At 49.5% G+C, this 17,415-nt stretch overlaps 1 protein-coding gene across 1 annotated transcript in view; it reads right to left on the bottom strand.

Annotated features, from left to right (window-relative positions):
* Positions 1-17,415, bottom strand: part of Lrp5 (LDL receptor related protein 5) — a 103,612-nt gene that overhangs the window by 11,292 nt on the left and 74,905 nt on the right. Inside the window, exons 13-18 of the mRNA XM_032891291.1 lie at positions 15,757-15,956; positions 10,916-11,124; positions 9,495-9,685; positions 8,064-8,273; positions 3,999-4,124; positions 789-1,025 (exon numbers count right to left, since the gene is read on the bottom strand). Of these exons, the coding sequence (XP_032747182.1) occupies positions 789-1,025; positions 3,999-4,124; positions 8,064-8,273; positions 9,495-9,685; positions 10,916-11,124; positions 15,757-15,956 (1,173 nt within the window). The remainder of the gene's footprint in view (positions 1-788; positions 1,026-3,998; positions 4,125-8,063; positions 8,274-9,494; positions 9,686-10,915; positions 11,125-15,756; positions 15,957-17,415) is intronic.

Raw genomic sequence — 17,415 nt, 5'->3', positions numbered from 1 at the left:
GATTTCTGGGAGTTCAAGGCTGGCCTGGTCTATAGAGTTTCAGGACAGCCAGGATGTGCAGAGAAACCCTTGTCTTGGAGGGGGAAGCAGAAAGAGAAAATGAGAGAGAAAAGGAAAGAAAAAAAGAGCCTAAAAAATGTAGCTAGGTTGATAGAGTGCTTGCCTAGCATTTTAGGAAGCCTTGGGATTGGTCCTCAACATATCACATTGGTAGTGCATCTATAATCCTAGCAGGCAGAGGTTAGAAAAAGAATCAGAAGTTCAAGGCCATCCTTAGATACATAGCAAACTCAAGGTTAGCCCAGGCTACATAAGGCCCTATCTCAAAAGAAAAAAAGAAAGAAAAAAGTATATGTTGTATATAAAACGCAGATCTTGCTGGTCAGAGTGGTCCCAGGTGACCAGCATTGTCCCACAGATGGTGCAGTGCAGCACTGCCTTTGAAGATGACACTGTACTGGGTGTGAGCCCTAGAAGCAACTAGCCGACCACTGGATTTGTCTCACATTTCTGCAGAGGTCACTACCAAATGTGGAAATGGGAGCAGGGCCTCAGTCTCTCTTTAAGTCAACTGCTAGTAGGACAGATGGGGTAGGAGCACTGCTTCAGGCTGTGCCTAAAACTCACTTCATTGGTCCCCACCAAGAGGGCCTGCCAATTTAACTGTTTTCTAGCACCCCCAAAGGCAAAATGGAGTCCAGTGTTTGATGTGTAGGAAGGCAAGACAAACGACTTTAACAGGATGTGGGTGGGAGACAGCAGCCAGGGTCGGCAGGGCAGGGCCTCACCATCGCAGTTAGCTTCATCCGAGCCATCCTGGCAGTCGGCTTCACCATCGCAGCGTAAACGCAGGTCCACACACTGGCCTCGAGCACAGGGGAACTGAGAGGCAGAGCACACTGGGCAGCCTTCCTCATCACTCTGGTCAGCACACTCAGGGAAGCCGTCACAGCGCCAGGCTCCAGGGATGCAGTCAATCTCACCAGTGGCACAAGCAAACTGATCAGGGGAGCAGGTAGGAGGCTCTAGGGGAGGGAAGGAGACCAAAGTCATGCAGGTTCCACCCAGTGAGCCATACAAAGGCACAGCTGGGCTTCAGTGCACTGACTTTGTGTCAGCAGTGCCCTGGGCACTGCCTCCTGCTCATGTGACACCTTCAGCCCCAGGACAGATGAAGGAAGGCAGGGATGAAAAAGTTACTTTCAAACTTGCTGTATAGTCAAGGAAGACCTCAAGAGCTTCTGATCCTCCTGCCTCTACCTCCATAGTACTGGGGTTACATGTGTGTACCACCACACCTGGTTAACACAGTGCAAAGGATTGAACCCAGGGCCTCCTGCATGTTCTCTACCAACTGAGATACATCCTCAATGTCTCTCTCATATTTCCTTCTGTGCATGCGTGTGTATGCATACATGCATGTGCGGGTGCATACACCTATGCAGGCGTGAACAGCAATTTTCTCCATCACTTTCAACCTTAATGCTTTGAAAAATCGTCTCTCCCTGAACCTGGAGCTAGGCTAGTAGTCTGCAAGCCTCGGTGACGCTGTCTCAGTCCTTCTCCCCATAGCACTGGGGTTACAGATCACACCTGTTTTTGATGTGGCTGCTGGAGGTTGGGTTCAGGTCTTCATGCCTTCAGAGTTAAGTGTTCTTATCCACAGAGCCCCCACATGTCTCTTTTCTTTGATATGGAGCATGGACTGACTGTGAACTTTGGATTACGTAGCAATCGTGACATCCACTATATTCAGGATGAAAACCGGAAATGCTCCTTGGCTTCTCAAAGCCTCCATATCCTCCTCTCTACACCCAGGTGCCACTGCATGAGTGACAAGCCTGTGGGAAGGGATGGGTGTGTGGCTGGGGCCAGCCACACAGAGGAGGGAGGCTGTACTGCTGAAGGCCGCTGGGCACGTTAGGCCCTGGCGGGCCCTACTGCTTGTTATCACAGGGCTCCCATCTAAGGGCCTCAACAAGTCCTTCATCCTGGCCAGACAAGGGGTCATGAAGACTGCGAAGTGTCTCATGTGAAAGATACACATCTCTCAGGCTGTAGGAAGGGGCCACAAATCGAGGATAAAGGCACGTGCCCGTAATCACAGCACTTGGGAGATGGAAAAGGATCCAAGGTTGCCTTTAACTACATCAAAAGCCCAAGGCCAATCTGGACTGCAGGAGACACTATCTCAAAGAACAAACAAACGAACCAAACAAAAACAACAACAAAAAAAACAAACCAAAAGGGAGTTCCAAGTCTCACGGTAGGCTAGGCACATCCTTCCAAATGGATACCAGGCCTGGATCAGTGGGGACCACTTCATAGCCCCTGCTCTAGGCATTGAGGCTCAGGCATCCATGAGAGCCACACAGACAACAGCTTCAGACCAAAAGTCTGTTAAAGCCACTAGAAGGGAAAGGGAATGGACAGGCACAAAATGTCCTCTCTGCTCTTGGCCAAACTCTAAGGTTCGAAGTGTCGGGCAGCGTAAGAGAGGTCAGACCAGTCTCCCAGGAGCAAGACTGGCCATTAAAAGAACAAGTGTCCAGTTGCTCAATCAAAGCCCAAAGTATACAGGGTGAGGTCATGAGCAAGGATGAAGCCTGATGCTCCCAGGAGCTCCCGGAGGATGAGCAAAGTAGAGTTCTTCCCAGGTTGCCCAGCATACAATAGAGAGGAAGCCCTGGAAGAAGTACACTTAATCAAGAGGACATCAAAGACTGTCACTTTTTATTATGGCCATTCCCCACAAGTGCTCTGTTACTTAAAGGGAAACCAGCCTGCCAGGTAGACGTTCCCAGTCTCTACAGGCAGAAGCAAAGGCTCACAAACGGCGTGTATCCAGCTGAAGGCCGCTCATCTTAGCAGTCAGAGTCCAGGATTTGAACCTGGGCCTTCCTTGACCTGGTTCTTGATGACACGCCACCATCACAACCATGCAGCCCCAGGAGAAAAGAATAGATAGAGGGGGAGGAGAAAGGTCAAGCAGAAATCTGTTATTAGGGGGACTAGAGAGACCCTAAGAGCTCTGGCTGCACCCATCTGACAACTCAAAACTGCTGTGACTCTGGTTCTGGGAGATGCGATGCCCTCTTCTGGCCCCTGTGGACACTGTACACTGCATAGACACGAATGCGGGCAAACACCTATACACACAAAATAAAAAGAAATCTTTGTTTAAATCTGTTGTAAAACCCAACAGCCGTGTCAGTAACTGATAGTGGACTGAGCGGTCAGGAAAGATAAAGAAGACTGATCTGTGTTATCAATCAACTGAACCTAATAATTTTTTCTAGAACATTACACCTGACAACAGCAGAATCCCCAGTCTTCTCAAGAGCACATGAAACATTTACCAAGACTGAGTCCAGAACAGACACCGGCCATAAAGCACACGTCAATATATTAAAGAACAGAGATACCGCAAGAGAAGCTCTCAGACCACGGCAGAATTAAAGTAGAAATCAGAACAGAGACAGCTGACACAGTCCCGAGTATCTAGAGATCAAACAAATACTTCTAGGCAAGTATACTTACCATTGAGCCAACCTGCCCCTCACAACACACTGCTAAATAGCACTTGGGCTGAAGAAGTTGTCTCTCGATTTTTTTTTTTTTTCTAAATATTTCAGCTACTGGGAATGGGATCAGAGTATGACACTCAAGTGTGAAGACCTGAGTTCAATCCCCAGCACCTAATGTAAAAAGTCGTGTGTGATGGCGCATGCTCATAACTCCAGTTGTGAGGAAGCAGAGACAAAAGGATCTTTGAGGCCACTGGACAGACAGCACAGCCTAATCGGCAAGCTCCAGTTCCCATTGAGAAACCTTGTCGAAAAAACCAAAGTGGGTAGCTGAGGAATAACAGCCACGATTAACCCCTGGTCTCCAAGGCGCCCTTACGTAAAGAAATAACATGCTTTGGAGATTAGATGCCAAAGGGACTGCAGTTTTAAAGCATGCAAATATACTCCAAGTCCCAAGGAGTCACTCACCACCACAAGTCAGCAGGTTCTGCAGGAGCACGAGGTGGACTGGGCATGAGCAGCGCGGTGTCCCATCACCCTTGGCGATGCAGATGTGGGAGCAGCCGCCATTGTCTCGGGCACAAGGATGGGCTGCTGTAGGGACAAAGCAAGATGGAGTCGGGTCAGTCTCTACCTTCCTCCTCAGAGCTCAACGTGTATAGAAGGCAAAGGCCAGACTCCCATAGACCATCTCATTGATCCCAGCCCAGTTCATCAACACCAACATGGAAACATATACAAACTGGGTCTGGCAGCAGGGCTGTACTATGAGCACACAGTAATCATGCCACCGGCACAAGATTAACCCAGTCACCATTCCAGCCTGAAGAGGAAGGGTGCTCAGAAGACACTATCCCTAGCTGGGCAGCTCTGGACAGTTGATGGCCCCTGTGGGGTTGGGGAGAAGTCAGACTGCTATAAGGGTGTGGCTTCTGGCAGACAGGTCAACCACACTCCAGTGGATGGCCCCACATCTAGAAGTATAGGATATGGGCAGCACAATTGGAGTTGAAGAGTTGTTAAAAAAAAAAAAAAAAAAAAAAAAAAAAAAAACACAGAATCTGGAACACCCAACCTGTCTCCCTAGCCCCACACCCCTAGCCTTCCCACCATGGCTGGACACTGTCTTCCTGCTGCTTTCTCTGCTGTTACCATGGATGTGCCCATGTCCTGACCCTATGAGCCATGAGCACAAACTTAACTGAAAGCAGGGTATTTGCAAATGTAACAGGTAAGGAACCTCAAGATGAGGTCACTGCGGGTGATCTGCATGTCTAAACCCAATGACAAGTGTATTTAGAAAAGACAGAAGAAAGGCAGGTGGGGAGTGCTAGGGCAGAATCCAGAGTTTTGTGTACACTGGGGAAGCCTTTACAAATGAGCTACACCCCCAGCCCTAAGCTCAGGTTTCTGTTGGTTGTGTGTGTGTGTGTGTGTGTGTGTGTGTGTGTGTGTGTTTGCACGCACACAGACACGCACATATGCACTGTAAGGGATGTATACATCCATGCACACACAGAGATGGACATCATTCTCTGCCTCATTTCCTTGAAACATAATCTCTCATTGAACCTGGAGCCAGCCTGGCCCCAACAATTCTTTTGTCCACACCCCAGAGAGTTGAGGTTTCAGATTACACCAAGGTTTTTATGTGGGTGCTAGGGATTTGAACTCAGAACCTCATGCTTGCATACCAAGTGGACTTACCTACTAAACCATCCCTCTAGTCCCCCTCTTCTCTTAAACGAGGGTCTTAGTACATGTTCCAGGCTGGCTTCTAACTCTAGATCCTCCTGCCTCAGCATCCTGTGGCCCTGTACGTTCCACTGCAGGTATGTGACTCTAGAGGCCATGCTGGGGCTATTCAGCTTTAAAACCCAAGTGGTCACCCGCTGTTTACAGCAGAGGTCAGCAAGCCTGTTCTGTTTTGTTACCACAAAGCAAATTAATTTCCACTTCCCCAGCCAGCCTGTCTCCTGCAGTTACCCCACTATTAGGCACAAAGTACAGGCAGCCAGAGATAACACATATATGGACAGCACAGCTATACACAATAACCTTTGTTCTGTGGGCTATAGGTGCTCAGACCTAAGTTTGGCCATAGAATCTCATAAGAAAGCACACTGGGTACTCTACAGCATGGAGAAGAGCTTATCTGAGAACTTCCTGCCCTTACCTCAGACACACACATTAATTATCCACAGAATATCCCCAGTCCTTACTCCAGCTCTCTAAAGGCTAGCTGGTTCTTCTGTCCCCTTAGCTACAAGGAGCTATGGCTAGAGCCTGGCCTTCTGTGGAAATAATCAGGCAAGAGATGTTACCATTCCAACTACACCGTGGCCATTCTGCAGGCCTGTGGTCTTTGCAAGAAGCCAGAAGAATAGAGAGACCCTGTTTGCCCTGTTTACTGAAACAGGGTCTCACTGTGTAGCCAGGGCTAGCCTAGGACTCATTATCTAAAGGAGGCTGACCTCACCCTTGCTACAATCCTCCTGCCCCAGCATCCTGAGTGCTGAGATTACAAATATGCACCAACGCACCTGGCTAGAACTCAGGCGTTCTGCCTGGCACCTGCACACTATGCAAAAGCTGTTTATCTAGAGAGCTCACTCCTGCAGAACCCCAGTGACCCACAGGACAGGAAATTTGCCTCAAGCCACACCAGGTGGCTAATTCACTGCTTCAGAGCTCAACCCAGCTTCAACCAGATTGCCCGACCTTCCCCAAAGCACTTGTATTCCACGTTATTCTACAGACATTGGTTATAGATTCCCAACCTATAGGGTTGAGTGACAGCAAAAGACACATGGCCAAGCCAAGGGCTCTGGCCTGGAAGCCAAGCTGCATGAGGTGGGCAGATGAGCATGGTCAATAAGGCACTTCCCTCGTCTCACAGTAGAATTAATAGCACACGAGAGACGCTGCTATGGCAAGCATGCAGCCTGGGTTAACACAGTCACCCAATACAAAACCAGAAACTTACTTAAAACAACAAGAGAAGGCCAGAGAGAAGCTCAGAAAGTGATAGAGCTGGCCAGGCAAGCTTGGTGACCTGAATTCAATCCCTGGAACCCACCATGCTGCTTAGCTTTTTGTCACTTTGACAAAAACTAGACCCACTTGAAGAGGGAAGGAGCCTCACTACCTGTATCAGACTGTGGTCATGTCTCTCGGTATTTTCCAGATTAATGGTTGATGTGGGAGGGTTCATCCTGACAATACATCTGGGCGGGTGGTCCTGGATGCTATAAGAAAGCAGGCGGAGCAAGCCATGGGAGCAAGCCAGTAACGGTGCTCCTCCACTGCCTCAGCTTCAGTTCCTGACGCCCGGTTACTACCTTAGGTCCCTGGCTTCCTTCAGAAATGGACAGTGACCTGTCAGGCACACCCTTTCCTCCACCACTTACTTTTGATCATGATCTTTATCATAGCAACAGGAAAAGTATCCAGGACACCCAAAGAAGGGATAAGAAAAGAACCAACTCCAGAGTTGCTCTCTGGCCTGCACACGCTCCATGACACACGTGCTCCCATCCCTACACACACGATACACGTATGATAAACACATCACAGTCCCAGCATACCCTGAGGCTAGCAGGTAGCAGAAGGGACTCCAGCAAAGGGAGTGGGAGGAAAGAGGGCCCCAGGTACAGACCTGCTCAGCACCAAGGGATGAGGGGAGGACTGGCAGCATGGAGGGGCGGCCTGAGTTCTGAACCCTGCAAATGCAGACTATGCTCCTAGGGCTTCCCAGGAGAGGTATACTCTTGCCACTGAGGCACTACTAAGAGGCAGCAGAACCTAGCTGGAGGTATAGCTCACGGGTACTTAGTACTTAGTACTTATCTAGTGTGTATGAGAGATCTGACTTCACTGTGAGGACTAAAAAAAAATAACAGCTGGAGCCTAAAGTGGAGAGCATGGGGGTGGGGTAGGGAGTGGGGGTGGGGAGTGTCTTCACAGCAGACATGGGGATCCCACCTCTCTCCTCTGTGCTTGGACTCCTAGCAGTGAAGCATGTAGGCTTCTTCATTATACAATCATCGCCATGATATGCATCCCCCCACCCCCCTCACTCAGAGAATTCCAGCACTCAGGAGGACTGTCAAGAACTCCAGGCTAGCAGGCTAGCCTGGGCTACCTAGAGAGACTATGTCTCAAAAGTAAACTGATAGATGATAAATATAGGCAAATGACAGAGATGTATGTATGGATGGATGGATAGACAGATGGATGGACAAACAGATGGACAGAATGAGATTGGTAGAAGGGTGGATAGGTAGGTAGATGGATAGATACATAGACAGATAGACAGACAGACATTTTTTAAAAAGCAGATTTGGGTACTTGTGCACATCAGCAAACAAAATGATCACAGAGGGAGACATGTGGACATGCGCTGGCCTTAGGTGCTAAGCCCATGAGGTCCTCGGGCACAGGCTCTCACCCCAGCAGCCCATCTGACATCAGCAGGGCTGATTCACTTTCCCCCAGGAGACCCCACCACAAATGCTGTCCCCTCTCACATACAGAACTCCTCCAGGCTGACTTCCTCCACAGCATGGATGCCCGTCAGGTGGGTGACACGGCCCTGAACCCTAGTCCTCTTGTCCCCAGTGGTCTTCTCCACACGCTCAATCATCTGCTGCTGGCGGTCGATCCAGTAGAGGTGCCTACCCAGCACCGTCAGACCTACTGGCTGCACGATGTTGGCATCTTCCAGGGTCAGGCGGTTGGCCCCTGGGGTTAACATAAAGGTTCCATGAGAGGCAGGCGAGTGAAGAGCCAGGCCCACTGTGCTCAGGAGGGAGATTTAAAGAAGGACCATTAGAGAGTCTGGGGCATTTCTACACTCTCCAGGGCTGGGAGCTGGAACAGACACCATAGAGACAGGCTGCTCGCTCTAGGGCTGGCCCAGGGTTCAGGATCATACCATCTAACTGTGCACCGGGATCACTGGGTCTATAAGCATGGTGCTTTCTCTCCTCACCTATCGTGTGTGTGTGTGTGTGTGTGTGTGTGTGTGTTTGCGCACTCAGGGTGTGTGTGCGCATGCCTGCACCCAATATTTATGTGGACATATTTATCTACATATGTGTGCAAACATATGAAGGCCAGAAATCTCACTCTCATTTATTTCTTCAAGGTATGTATGTATGTATGTATGTATGTATGAATGAACGTATAAATGTATGAATGTATGAATGTATGAATGAATGAATGAAAGACAGGGTCTCTCTGTGTAGCCTTGACTGTCCTGGAACTGTCTTTGTAGACCAGGTTGGCCTTAAACTCACAGAGATTCCCCTGGCCACGCCCTCCCAAGTGCTCAGATTAAAGCATATATTACTATACCCAATCTTTTAAAAGTGTTTTTAAATATTTATTTTATTTGACTGGGTATTTTGTCCACATGTATGTTTGTGAATCATATGCCTACAGTACCTAGTCATCTGGTTGGCTCTCGCCCTGTTTCTTGAGACAGGGTCTCTCATTGAACCTGGAGCTCACTGACTGGCTGCTGGAGAGCTTCAGAGGTCCTCCTGACTCTGCCTTCCTAACACTGGGGTTCCAGGTATGCGCCACAGTCCTTGGCCTTTTACATGGGGGCTGGGGGTCAGAATTCAGACTCTTATATTGCATAGCAAGCTCTTTACCAACAGAGCCACCTCCCCAGTCACATAACTTTTATTAGAAGAAAAGCTGCCAGGATCCAGCCCCGCCCCCAAGTACTGAATCCCACTTCTCCCCATTCCAGGGGCTCACAGCAGGCCCCCATGATGTTTGGGTTACATATGAACATGCAGAGCTGCAATGCAATGCCAGGCTCAGTGCAAGCCCAGGACAAGATGATAGCTGCCACTCCTATTGTTAGCAAGGAAGGCTGGGGGGTCATGGGAGGCTCACCCCTAACTGTTGCAGACAGAGGACTCAGTGACTGGAGACATCCAGGATGCATACCTGAGAGGTCGCAGCTTTCAATGCGCTTTAGGTCTGCATCCACCCAGAAGAGCTTGCCCAGGGCATTGTCCACCACAAGGGCCACAGGACGGATAAGGCCGGTGGTGAAGAGAACCTCACGCTCCGTGCCATCCAAGGAGGCTCGCTCAATCTTGGCAGCATGGTCCTGCATGTTGGTAAAATACATGTACCTGTGGAAACATAGCATAGGGAAGAAGCAGGTAAAAATGGCTGCTGTGAGTCCCCACTGCCCCTCATCCACAGCACCAGCCCAGTCCCACCCAAGCAGCAGCAGCCCTGGCCCCTCCCAGTTGGTCCTACAGGCTGCTGGGTCACATCTCATGGAGGGAAGAGTGTCCCTCAAATTCATGCCACCCTGTGAGCTTCTTTGGAAAAGGGGGGCCTTTGAAAATATTAGGATGTAGAATCCTTGAGTGTGAGGGTGGGCCCCAAATCCAGTGACAGCTAATTGAAGAGAAATAGAGAAGAAAGCCATGAAGCAAAGAAAGGCAATGTGGTGGGAGGGAAAAACCTGAAGTGACAAGACCATGTTTCAAAGAATGCTGGCAGTCACCACAGCTGGGAGACTGTGCCCCATTGCATCAGAGGAAGGGGACACTGCTGATACAGGGACAGTGGACCTCCAAGCTCTGAGACAGCAAGTGTCTGCGACAGTTATGTGGATAACACTGTTGCCACAGGACATTTGTCTTCCCCCACTGCCCAACTGCCAAGGAGCATCCCCATGCCTGCCTCCTCAGAGGGTGTTCACTCAGCTCCCGACCAGCTGTCTGCCAGCAGCTAGGGCTCTACTTAGTCATCTGTGGGCTGAAAGACTGAAAGGAACATCAAGCCTCTGAGGGCTGCATCACCTGCCCACCCGTCCACCTGCCCACCATCACTGGGGTGGTGAAGTGCAGGAGTCAGGATTTGAACATCAGGTTCTGATCATCATCAGGAACCCCACAGACAACACTTTGCCAATCTAACACCTGCTTCGCTTGTCTGCCACACAGGACTTAAAGGCCAGCATGCTCCTGCCTGAGTCTCTCTGCAAGGTCAGCTTTGTCCTTAAGCTTCAGGGACTCTCTCACCAACAAGGGATTATGAGGACAAACACATAAGGGTGTTGGGAGATTCCAGGAAGGACACATTTTGAGTTGTGTCTGGGGAAGAACTGTGCAGCCCCCAAAGATCAAGTTGAACAGACTGGTACAAGGCCCATGCAGCAGGGTTGACATTCCCAGGGTTCCCAACCCCCCCTCTAGACTTCACCTTCTGCTTGTGCAGCTGGGGATCCTGGTACAATGCTGGGGACACTGGCTAGCCTCCATGAGGCCAGCACTACAGGTACACAGGGGCCAGCCAATGAGCACATGGCCTGAGTGGGTTACAGCTTGTCCCACCCTAGGGACACCTACCCTCGCTCAGCATTGACAGCAATGGCCCTTGGTCTGTCACGGTCCCCTCGAAGCACCACTCCCATGGCATCCCCATCCAGCCGGTGGACATTGATGGTGTTGGTGGCCTCACAGGTCCAGAACAGTGTCCGGCTGTAGATGTCAATGCTGAGGTCATGTGGCTGTCGGTCTGGGCTCAGGCTTTGGCTGGGAGAGGTCAGCATGGAGGGCTGTGAGAGAGAAGCAAACCAAGCTTGCACCATTGTCATGCGCAGGTCACACTCCACCCCAAGGGAGAGTGAAGTTCCAAGTTCAGCCTCAAGGTTAAGAATCCAGCAGATGTGAGGCATCACTTCTAGACTTGGCTCTTTTAAAAACAAATGTTTATTTATTCAGCTGGTTTTGTGCACATGTGTGTGTCCACATACCTTCCACAGCACAATGGACAATTTGTGAGGGCTGGTGCTCTCCTCCACCACGCGGGTCCCAGGATTTGAATTCAGATCATCCACTGGGTACCTTTACCCATGAGCCATTCTGGTAACCCTCAACTTAAATCTATGTGGTATGCCCATTTAGGAATACACAGAACAACTAGAAAGAGCCCCAACAGGACACCAGACTCTAGGTGCCATGAGGGAATCCACCAGAGGACACTGGCAGGCTGTCAACTCGACAGACAGGAGTCCTGAAGCCCAACCTCATCCCTTCGTTCCACTGTTTAGGACTCAGGCTCTTGGCTTTCGATGTCCAAACCTTGTTCTTTTAATTCAGTAGCCAGGAGAGTAGGAACAGAGAGCAGGGGACTCCTCTCTTCTTGGACACTACAGAGCAGGGCAAGGGGCATAGGGCAGGTGCTGGGCGAGTGGGTAAAAGGGTGGAGCAAGGCAAGGACACACAGCAAGTGATGGACAGGCAGAGATGCAGGCAGAGGGCTATCTGGGGCGGGCAAGGGGTGTAGGGCAGGTGGGGTCTGAAAGTCACAGGGACTTTAAGAAGATTTATACCATGGGGTTTTCTTACACAGAAGCTATAGTCATCAGTTAGTACTCAAGGTGACTGACTGGGAAGTAACAGCCTGGAGTCACTGGTCCAACCTGGGGTTGAAGAACCAGCCACTCATCTTTACCACTAACAGAGGAGGAGAGGAGGAGGGAGGGGAAGAAGGGGGAAGGGGGAGAAGGAGGAAATAGAGGAGGGGGTCGGGGGGAGGAGGAGGAGTAGAAGAGTCCAACCTGTAGCTATGACTTGATAATCTACCAGGCCCAGGCTGGCCACTTAGAATTTTTATCATATGAACTTTGTGGTGGTGGTTTGCCTAAATTGTCAACTTGATGACATCTAGAATTCCCTGGGAGACCGGTCACCTGGCTTCTGGGCAAACTGGTGGGAGATTGTCTTGATTGGGTTAATCTAGATGGAAAAGCCTACTGTGGGTGGCACCATTCCCTGCCTGGGATCCTGGTTGCATAAAATGGAAGACAGTGAGGGTCTCTGGTAAGCCTGATGACCTGAGTTTGCTTTCTGGAATCCACAGGGTAGAAGGAGAGAACAGATTCTCACAAGTTACCCTGTGGCCCTGCTCCCAAGCATGTATGCTATGGCACATACCTCAATAAAGAAATAAATGTAAAAAATAGAAAGAAAGAAAGACCACAGACAGACAGCCCAGCATCCATTGCTCTCTGCTGATACACTGTTGTTGATTTGAGACATCGCTCTCTGCTGATACACTGTTGTTGATTTGAGACATCGTTCTCTGCTGATACACTGTTGTTGATTTGAGACATCGCTCTCTGCTGATACACTGTTGTTGATTTGAGATATTGCTCTCTGCTGATACACTGTTGTTTTGAGACATATCTCACAAGGTAGTCCTGGCTGGTCTAGAATCACTCACAGAGATCCACCTGCCTCTGCTTCCCAAGCATTGGGATTAGAAGTGTGCCACCACACCTGGCACACTTGACTATGGATGCAATGTGACAGCTGCCTGGTTATGCTTCTGCCTCCTTAGCTTGAGCTCTACCAGCCTGAACTTTGAACTGTGCAACAAATCCTTTCTTCTGTAAGTTATTTTCATCAGAGTGTTATATCACTCACAGCCAGAGAAAAGTAACTAAAACAGACATTCAGTTTAAAGGGGTCAAACTGTGTCCAGTCATAGCCACACACAAACACGCAGGAACCCATGCACGCATGCAAATTAATTTATTAAAAATTTTTTTAAAAAGTCTACATTTCCAAAGAAGATCTGTAGACTAGCCCAGGGGAGTAAGCTCTCCTCCACTTAGCTGTCATACAGTTTGTGACAGGCCTCCTGAGGCAGGTCCTTCCTGGACCGTTCACACAGGGGGAAGCTCAGCTCTGTTAGATTTGAAAACTGGGCTACCAATACAAAGGTCAATGCTAGCAGCAAACCACCGAACTGAGAACGGGACCCCCTTGGAGGGAATTAGAAGAAGTATTGAAAGAGTTGAAAGAGCTGGCAACCCCATAAAACAACAATGCCAACCAACCAGAGCTTCCAGGACTAAACCATTACCAAAGGACTATACATGGACTGACCCAGGGCTCCAACTGCATAGGTAGCAGAGAATAGCCTTGTTGGGGCACCAGAGGAAGGGGAAGCCCTTGGTCCTGCCAAGGTTGGACCCCCCCCAATGCAGAGGAATATGGGAGGGGGCAATAAGGTGGATATATAGAGGGAATACCCATATAGGGGGGAGGGGGAGGGAGGGGGGCTTATGTACAGGAAACCGGGAAGGAGAATACGTTTGAAATGTAAGTAAAGAAATATATCTAATAAAAAATTTAAAAAAAAGAAAGAAAACTGGGCTAATTAGGTGTGGTGGTGCATGTCTTTAATCTCATATCTTAAGAGGCAGAGGCAGGGGGATATTTGTGCATCCCAGGCCAGTCTAGTGTCCATAGCAAGTCCCAGGACATCCAGGGTTACAGAGAGGGGTTTGGGGGGTTGGGGTAAGACAGAGAGACAGAAACAGAGAAACAGACAGAGGCAGGAGAGGGGAGAGGGAGAGAGAAAACACATTAGACTGGCAACAGGGCTCACTGGGTAAAGATGATTGCTGGTAAGCCTGACACTGGAGTTGGACTCCCAGGATCCATATATTGAAGGAGAGCTGACTCCCAAAAATTCCCGACCTCCACACTTGAACCATGTACTTGCTCACACACATATATTCAATGAAATAGGTAAATAAACATAATAAAATTTTAAAGAAAATCTGGGCTTAGCATTCAGTAATACACAATTTCATTTAAGGGAGACATAAAAAAGAATGAAAAAGCCAGGTGAGTTAACACACAACTGTAGTAGTCTTAGAACCTGGGAGACAGGAAGCAGAAGGATGAGGAGCTAGCCTATGCTGCATATTGAGTTTGAGGCCAGCCTGGGATACAGAAAAACCTGTCTCAAAAATGGAGGTGGCAATTCAAGGGTTAAAGGACTTGCTGCACACGTAGTTGAGAGCCTCAGAAATTCACATAGGCTGACCATGACGGCCCTAAAAGGCAGAGACAGTGGACCAGCAAGACTATCAGTCTGACTGAGAGACCCTGCCTCAGTAAGGTGGAAGATTCCTAACATCACTGTCAAGAATACACACATACACATGCATGTGCACAGAAAGATACACCCTATACATGCAAAACGGACATACACATGTGCACCACACACAAAATGGGAAAAATAAATAAGTGAGCGTAGACACTTGTCCTGGCATGTGGCTCCAGGAAGACTGGATGACGCACACTTCTCCGTTCATATGCTATGAACCACATCCAGCCACACCTGCAGCCCTTCCAGCCCTGTTTCCCAAGATGCTTTCACCATTTCATCCAGCTCACAGACTGAGTCCCTGCTGCGTCACACCCACAGATGCAGGAGCGACTGACTGGCCAGGCAAAGGGGCTCCAACACCACACAACCCCAACCTGCTTTCCATGTGTCACTGGGAGGAGGGGGTATTCTTAGTATTATTATTTATTTTAATGTGTACAGGTATTTTGCCTCTATACATGTCTCTGTACCATGGGCATGCCCAAGGAAGCAGAAGAGGGCACTGGATCCTCCTAGGACTGGAGTTACAGGTATTTCAAAGCCACCACATGGCCCTGGGAACCAAACTGTCTTCTAGAAGAGCAACCAGTACTCTTAACCACTGAGTCCTCTCTCCAAGCCTACCAGGCTCTTTGTCTCACAGGCCCAATTGTTTGTTAATTTTGCCCAGGCTCATTCCTCTATAGTAACTGCACTAGAGATGGCAGGGAAAAGCACTTGCCTGGCAGGCATGCGGGGCAGGCCCACATTGGAAAGCTGTGCACAGTGGCACACATTTGTCATCCCAGCCCTTGAGAGGAGGAGGCAGGCAGATCTCTGTGGCTTGCCAGCCAGCATCCTAGCCTGATCAGTGAGTTCCAGGTCCCAGTGAGAAACCCTGTGGATTACTCCTGAGGAAAAACACCTGACATGGCTGTCTCATTCCCAACACGCATACACACACATGTGCACAGACACACACAAAGACTGGTGGCATGAATCTTATAAAATAAAGGAAGCGTCTAGTGTTTCTAAGCAACAGAAAACCACATTGGACAAAAGATCCATAAAGCCTGACCCACTACCACCCAACTCCCTCCCCTATCAACAACTGGGAAATCCAGTTTCTCTTAACCACATTCCAGGGCTTCGCTCGGCCAGGATCACACCTATAATTACATAACTGGAGTCCAAATCCTTGTTTGGCTCATGCCCTGCCCAGAAAAGGGAGCAGCCTGAAAGCCAGCAGGGCAAGCTCTGGGCAGAGCATCTCCCACACCCTACCCTCAGGAGCACCTGCCTGGGTACCGTCGTCCTTGGCCCTCTTGATGTTCTGACGCCCATCCACCCAGTAGATGAACTTGTCCAGCGGGTCGTAGTTGATGGCTTTGACATTCCTCAGCCCGTGTAGGGGTAGGACAAGGTCCGGACTGAGCTGGTCATCGGGGATCATCCGGCTGATGGCAAATTTCTGGCTGAACAGCAAGAAGGTGGAGGGCGCTGGAGTGGGACAAACAGACCGAGCGCCGGGCATCAGCAAGCTGAGGGCGCTGGAGCGGGACAGACAGACAGACTGAGCAGAGAGCATCAGCAAACTGAGGGTGAAGGAGTGGGACAGACAGACTGAGCAGAGAGCATTAGTAAGTGAAAGCTAAGGGACTGGACAGACAGACTGAGTGGCAAGTAGAGCAAGCTAAGACCTCTGGACAGACAGACCAAGCACCAAGCATCAGTAAGCTGAAAAGCTGAACAAACAGACCTAGCAGAAAACACCAGCCAGCTGAGGGTGCTGGGCAGACAGACTGAACAGAGAGCATCAGTGAGTGGTAGATGAGAGGCTGGGGCCAGGGATACAGCAGCCAGAGTGGTTACAGACCAGCCCTGTTCTCACTGGACCCCTTAGAGAAGGGCAGACAGAACTGTCAGCTGGCACGGTGATAGGCTGTTTCCGATATCATCCCAAAGTCTGTATGGCTGTTCTGAATAAATAAATACCATTTTTCATTCTCCCCTTCCCCTTCCCCCCTTCCTTCCTTCCTTCCTTCCTTTTAGCTAGGGTATCTTGTAGCCTAGAGTGGCCTTGAACTTGTCCAAGCCATCAAGGATGGTCTTGAACTCTCCACTCTTCACCTTCTTAAGTACGGAGAGCCTCTATCTCTCAAGTACAGGGTCCACAGGCATGCACCACCACACCCAGTTCATGCCACGCTAGGACTGCTTTGCTCACGCTAGGTCAGCACTCTACCAAACGAGCTACATCCCCAGTCCCGGGCTTTATTCTGAGATTTGCTTTTATTATTTTTCAAATCGTGTGCAAGGGGTGGGGAGTATGGGAGTGTGAATGTGAATACAGAGGCCCAAGGAGAGCAGAACGGGGAAAACTGCTTTTGGCGAGATCAGAAAGCAGGCTCTCCTTCCTGGCAGGGAGCCCAGGTCCTGAGGCCCAAGGCCAACTGCCCACATTCAGGAACTGATACTCAGATGTGTGCCAGGCAGCCTCCAGGATCAGCGTGTCACAGTGTTCCAGACCCTAGGCAGTAAACATTCTTACTTCTACTCCCCTACCTGCCCTACAAAAATAGCCCCAGCGTGTAGGCATGGTGGACACACAGCACTCAGAAAAGCAGAGGCAGGTGGATCTCCATGAATTCCAGGGCAGTTTTGTCTATATAGCAAGTTGCAGGGCAGCTACATAATAAGATTCTATCTCAAAAAAACAAAACAAAACAAACAAACAAAAAAACCAAACTGGAGAGATGGCTCAACAGTTAAGAGCACTGGTTGCTCTTCCATAGGACCTGGGGTTATATTCCCAGCACGTAGGTGATATCTCATAACTGTTTATAACTTCAGTTCCAGAACATCCAAGCCTTCTTGCTTCTCTGGGCACCATACATATATAGTGCACAGACATACAGATAGGCAAAACATCCCATATATAAGTTAACAAAATAACATA

Source organism: Rattus rattus, chromosome 2 (genome assembly GCF_011064425.1).
Source record: "Rattus rattus isolate New Zealand chromosome 2, Rrattus_CSIRO_v1, whole genome shotgun sequence".
NCBI classification, from domain to species: domain Eukaryota; kingdom Metazoa; phylum Chordata; class Mammalia; order Rodentia; family Muridae; genus Rattus; species Rattus rattus.
The sequence above is the reverse complement of the archived record's forward strand: the minus strand, read 5'-3'. Positions and strand labels throughout refer to the sequence as shown.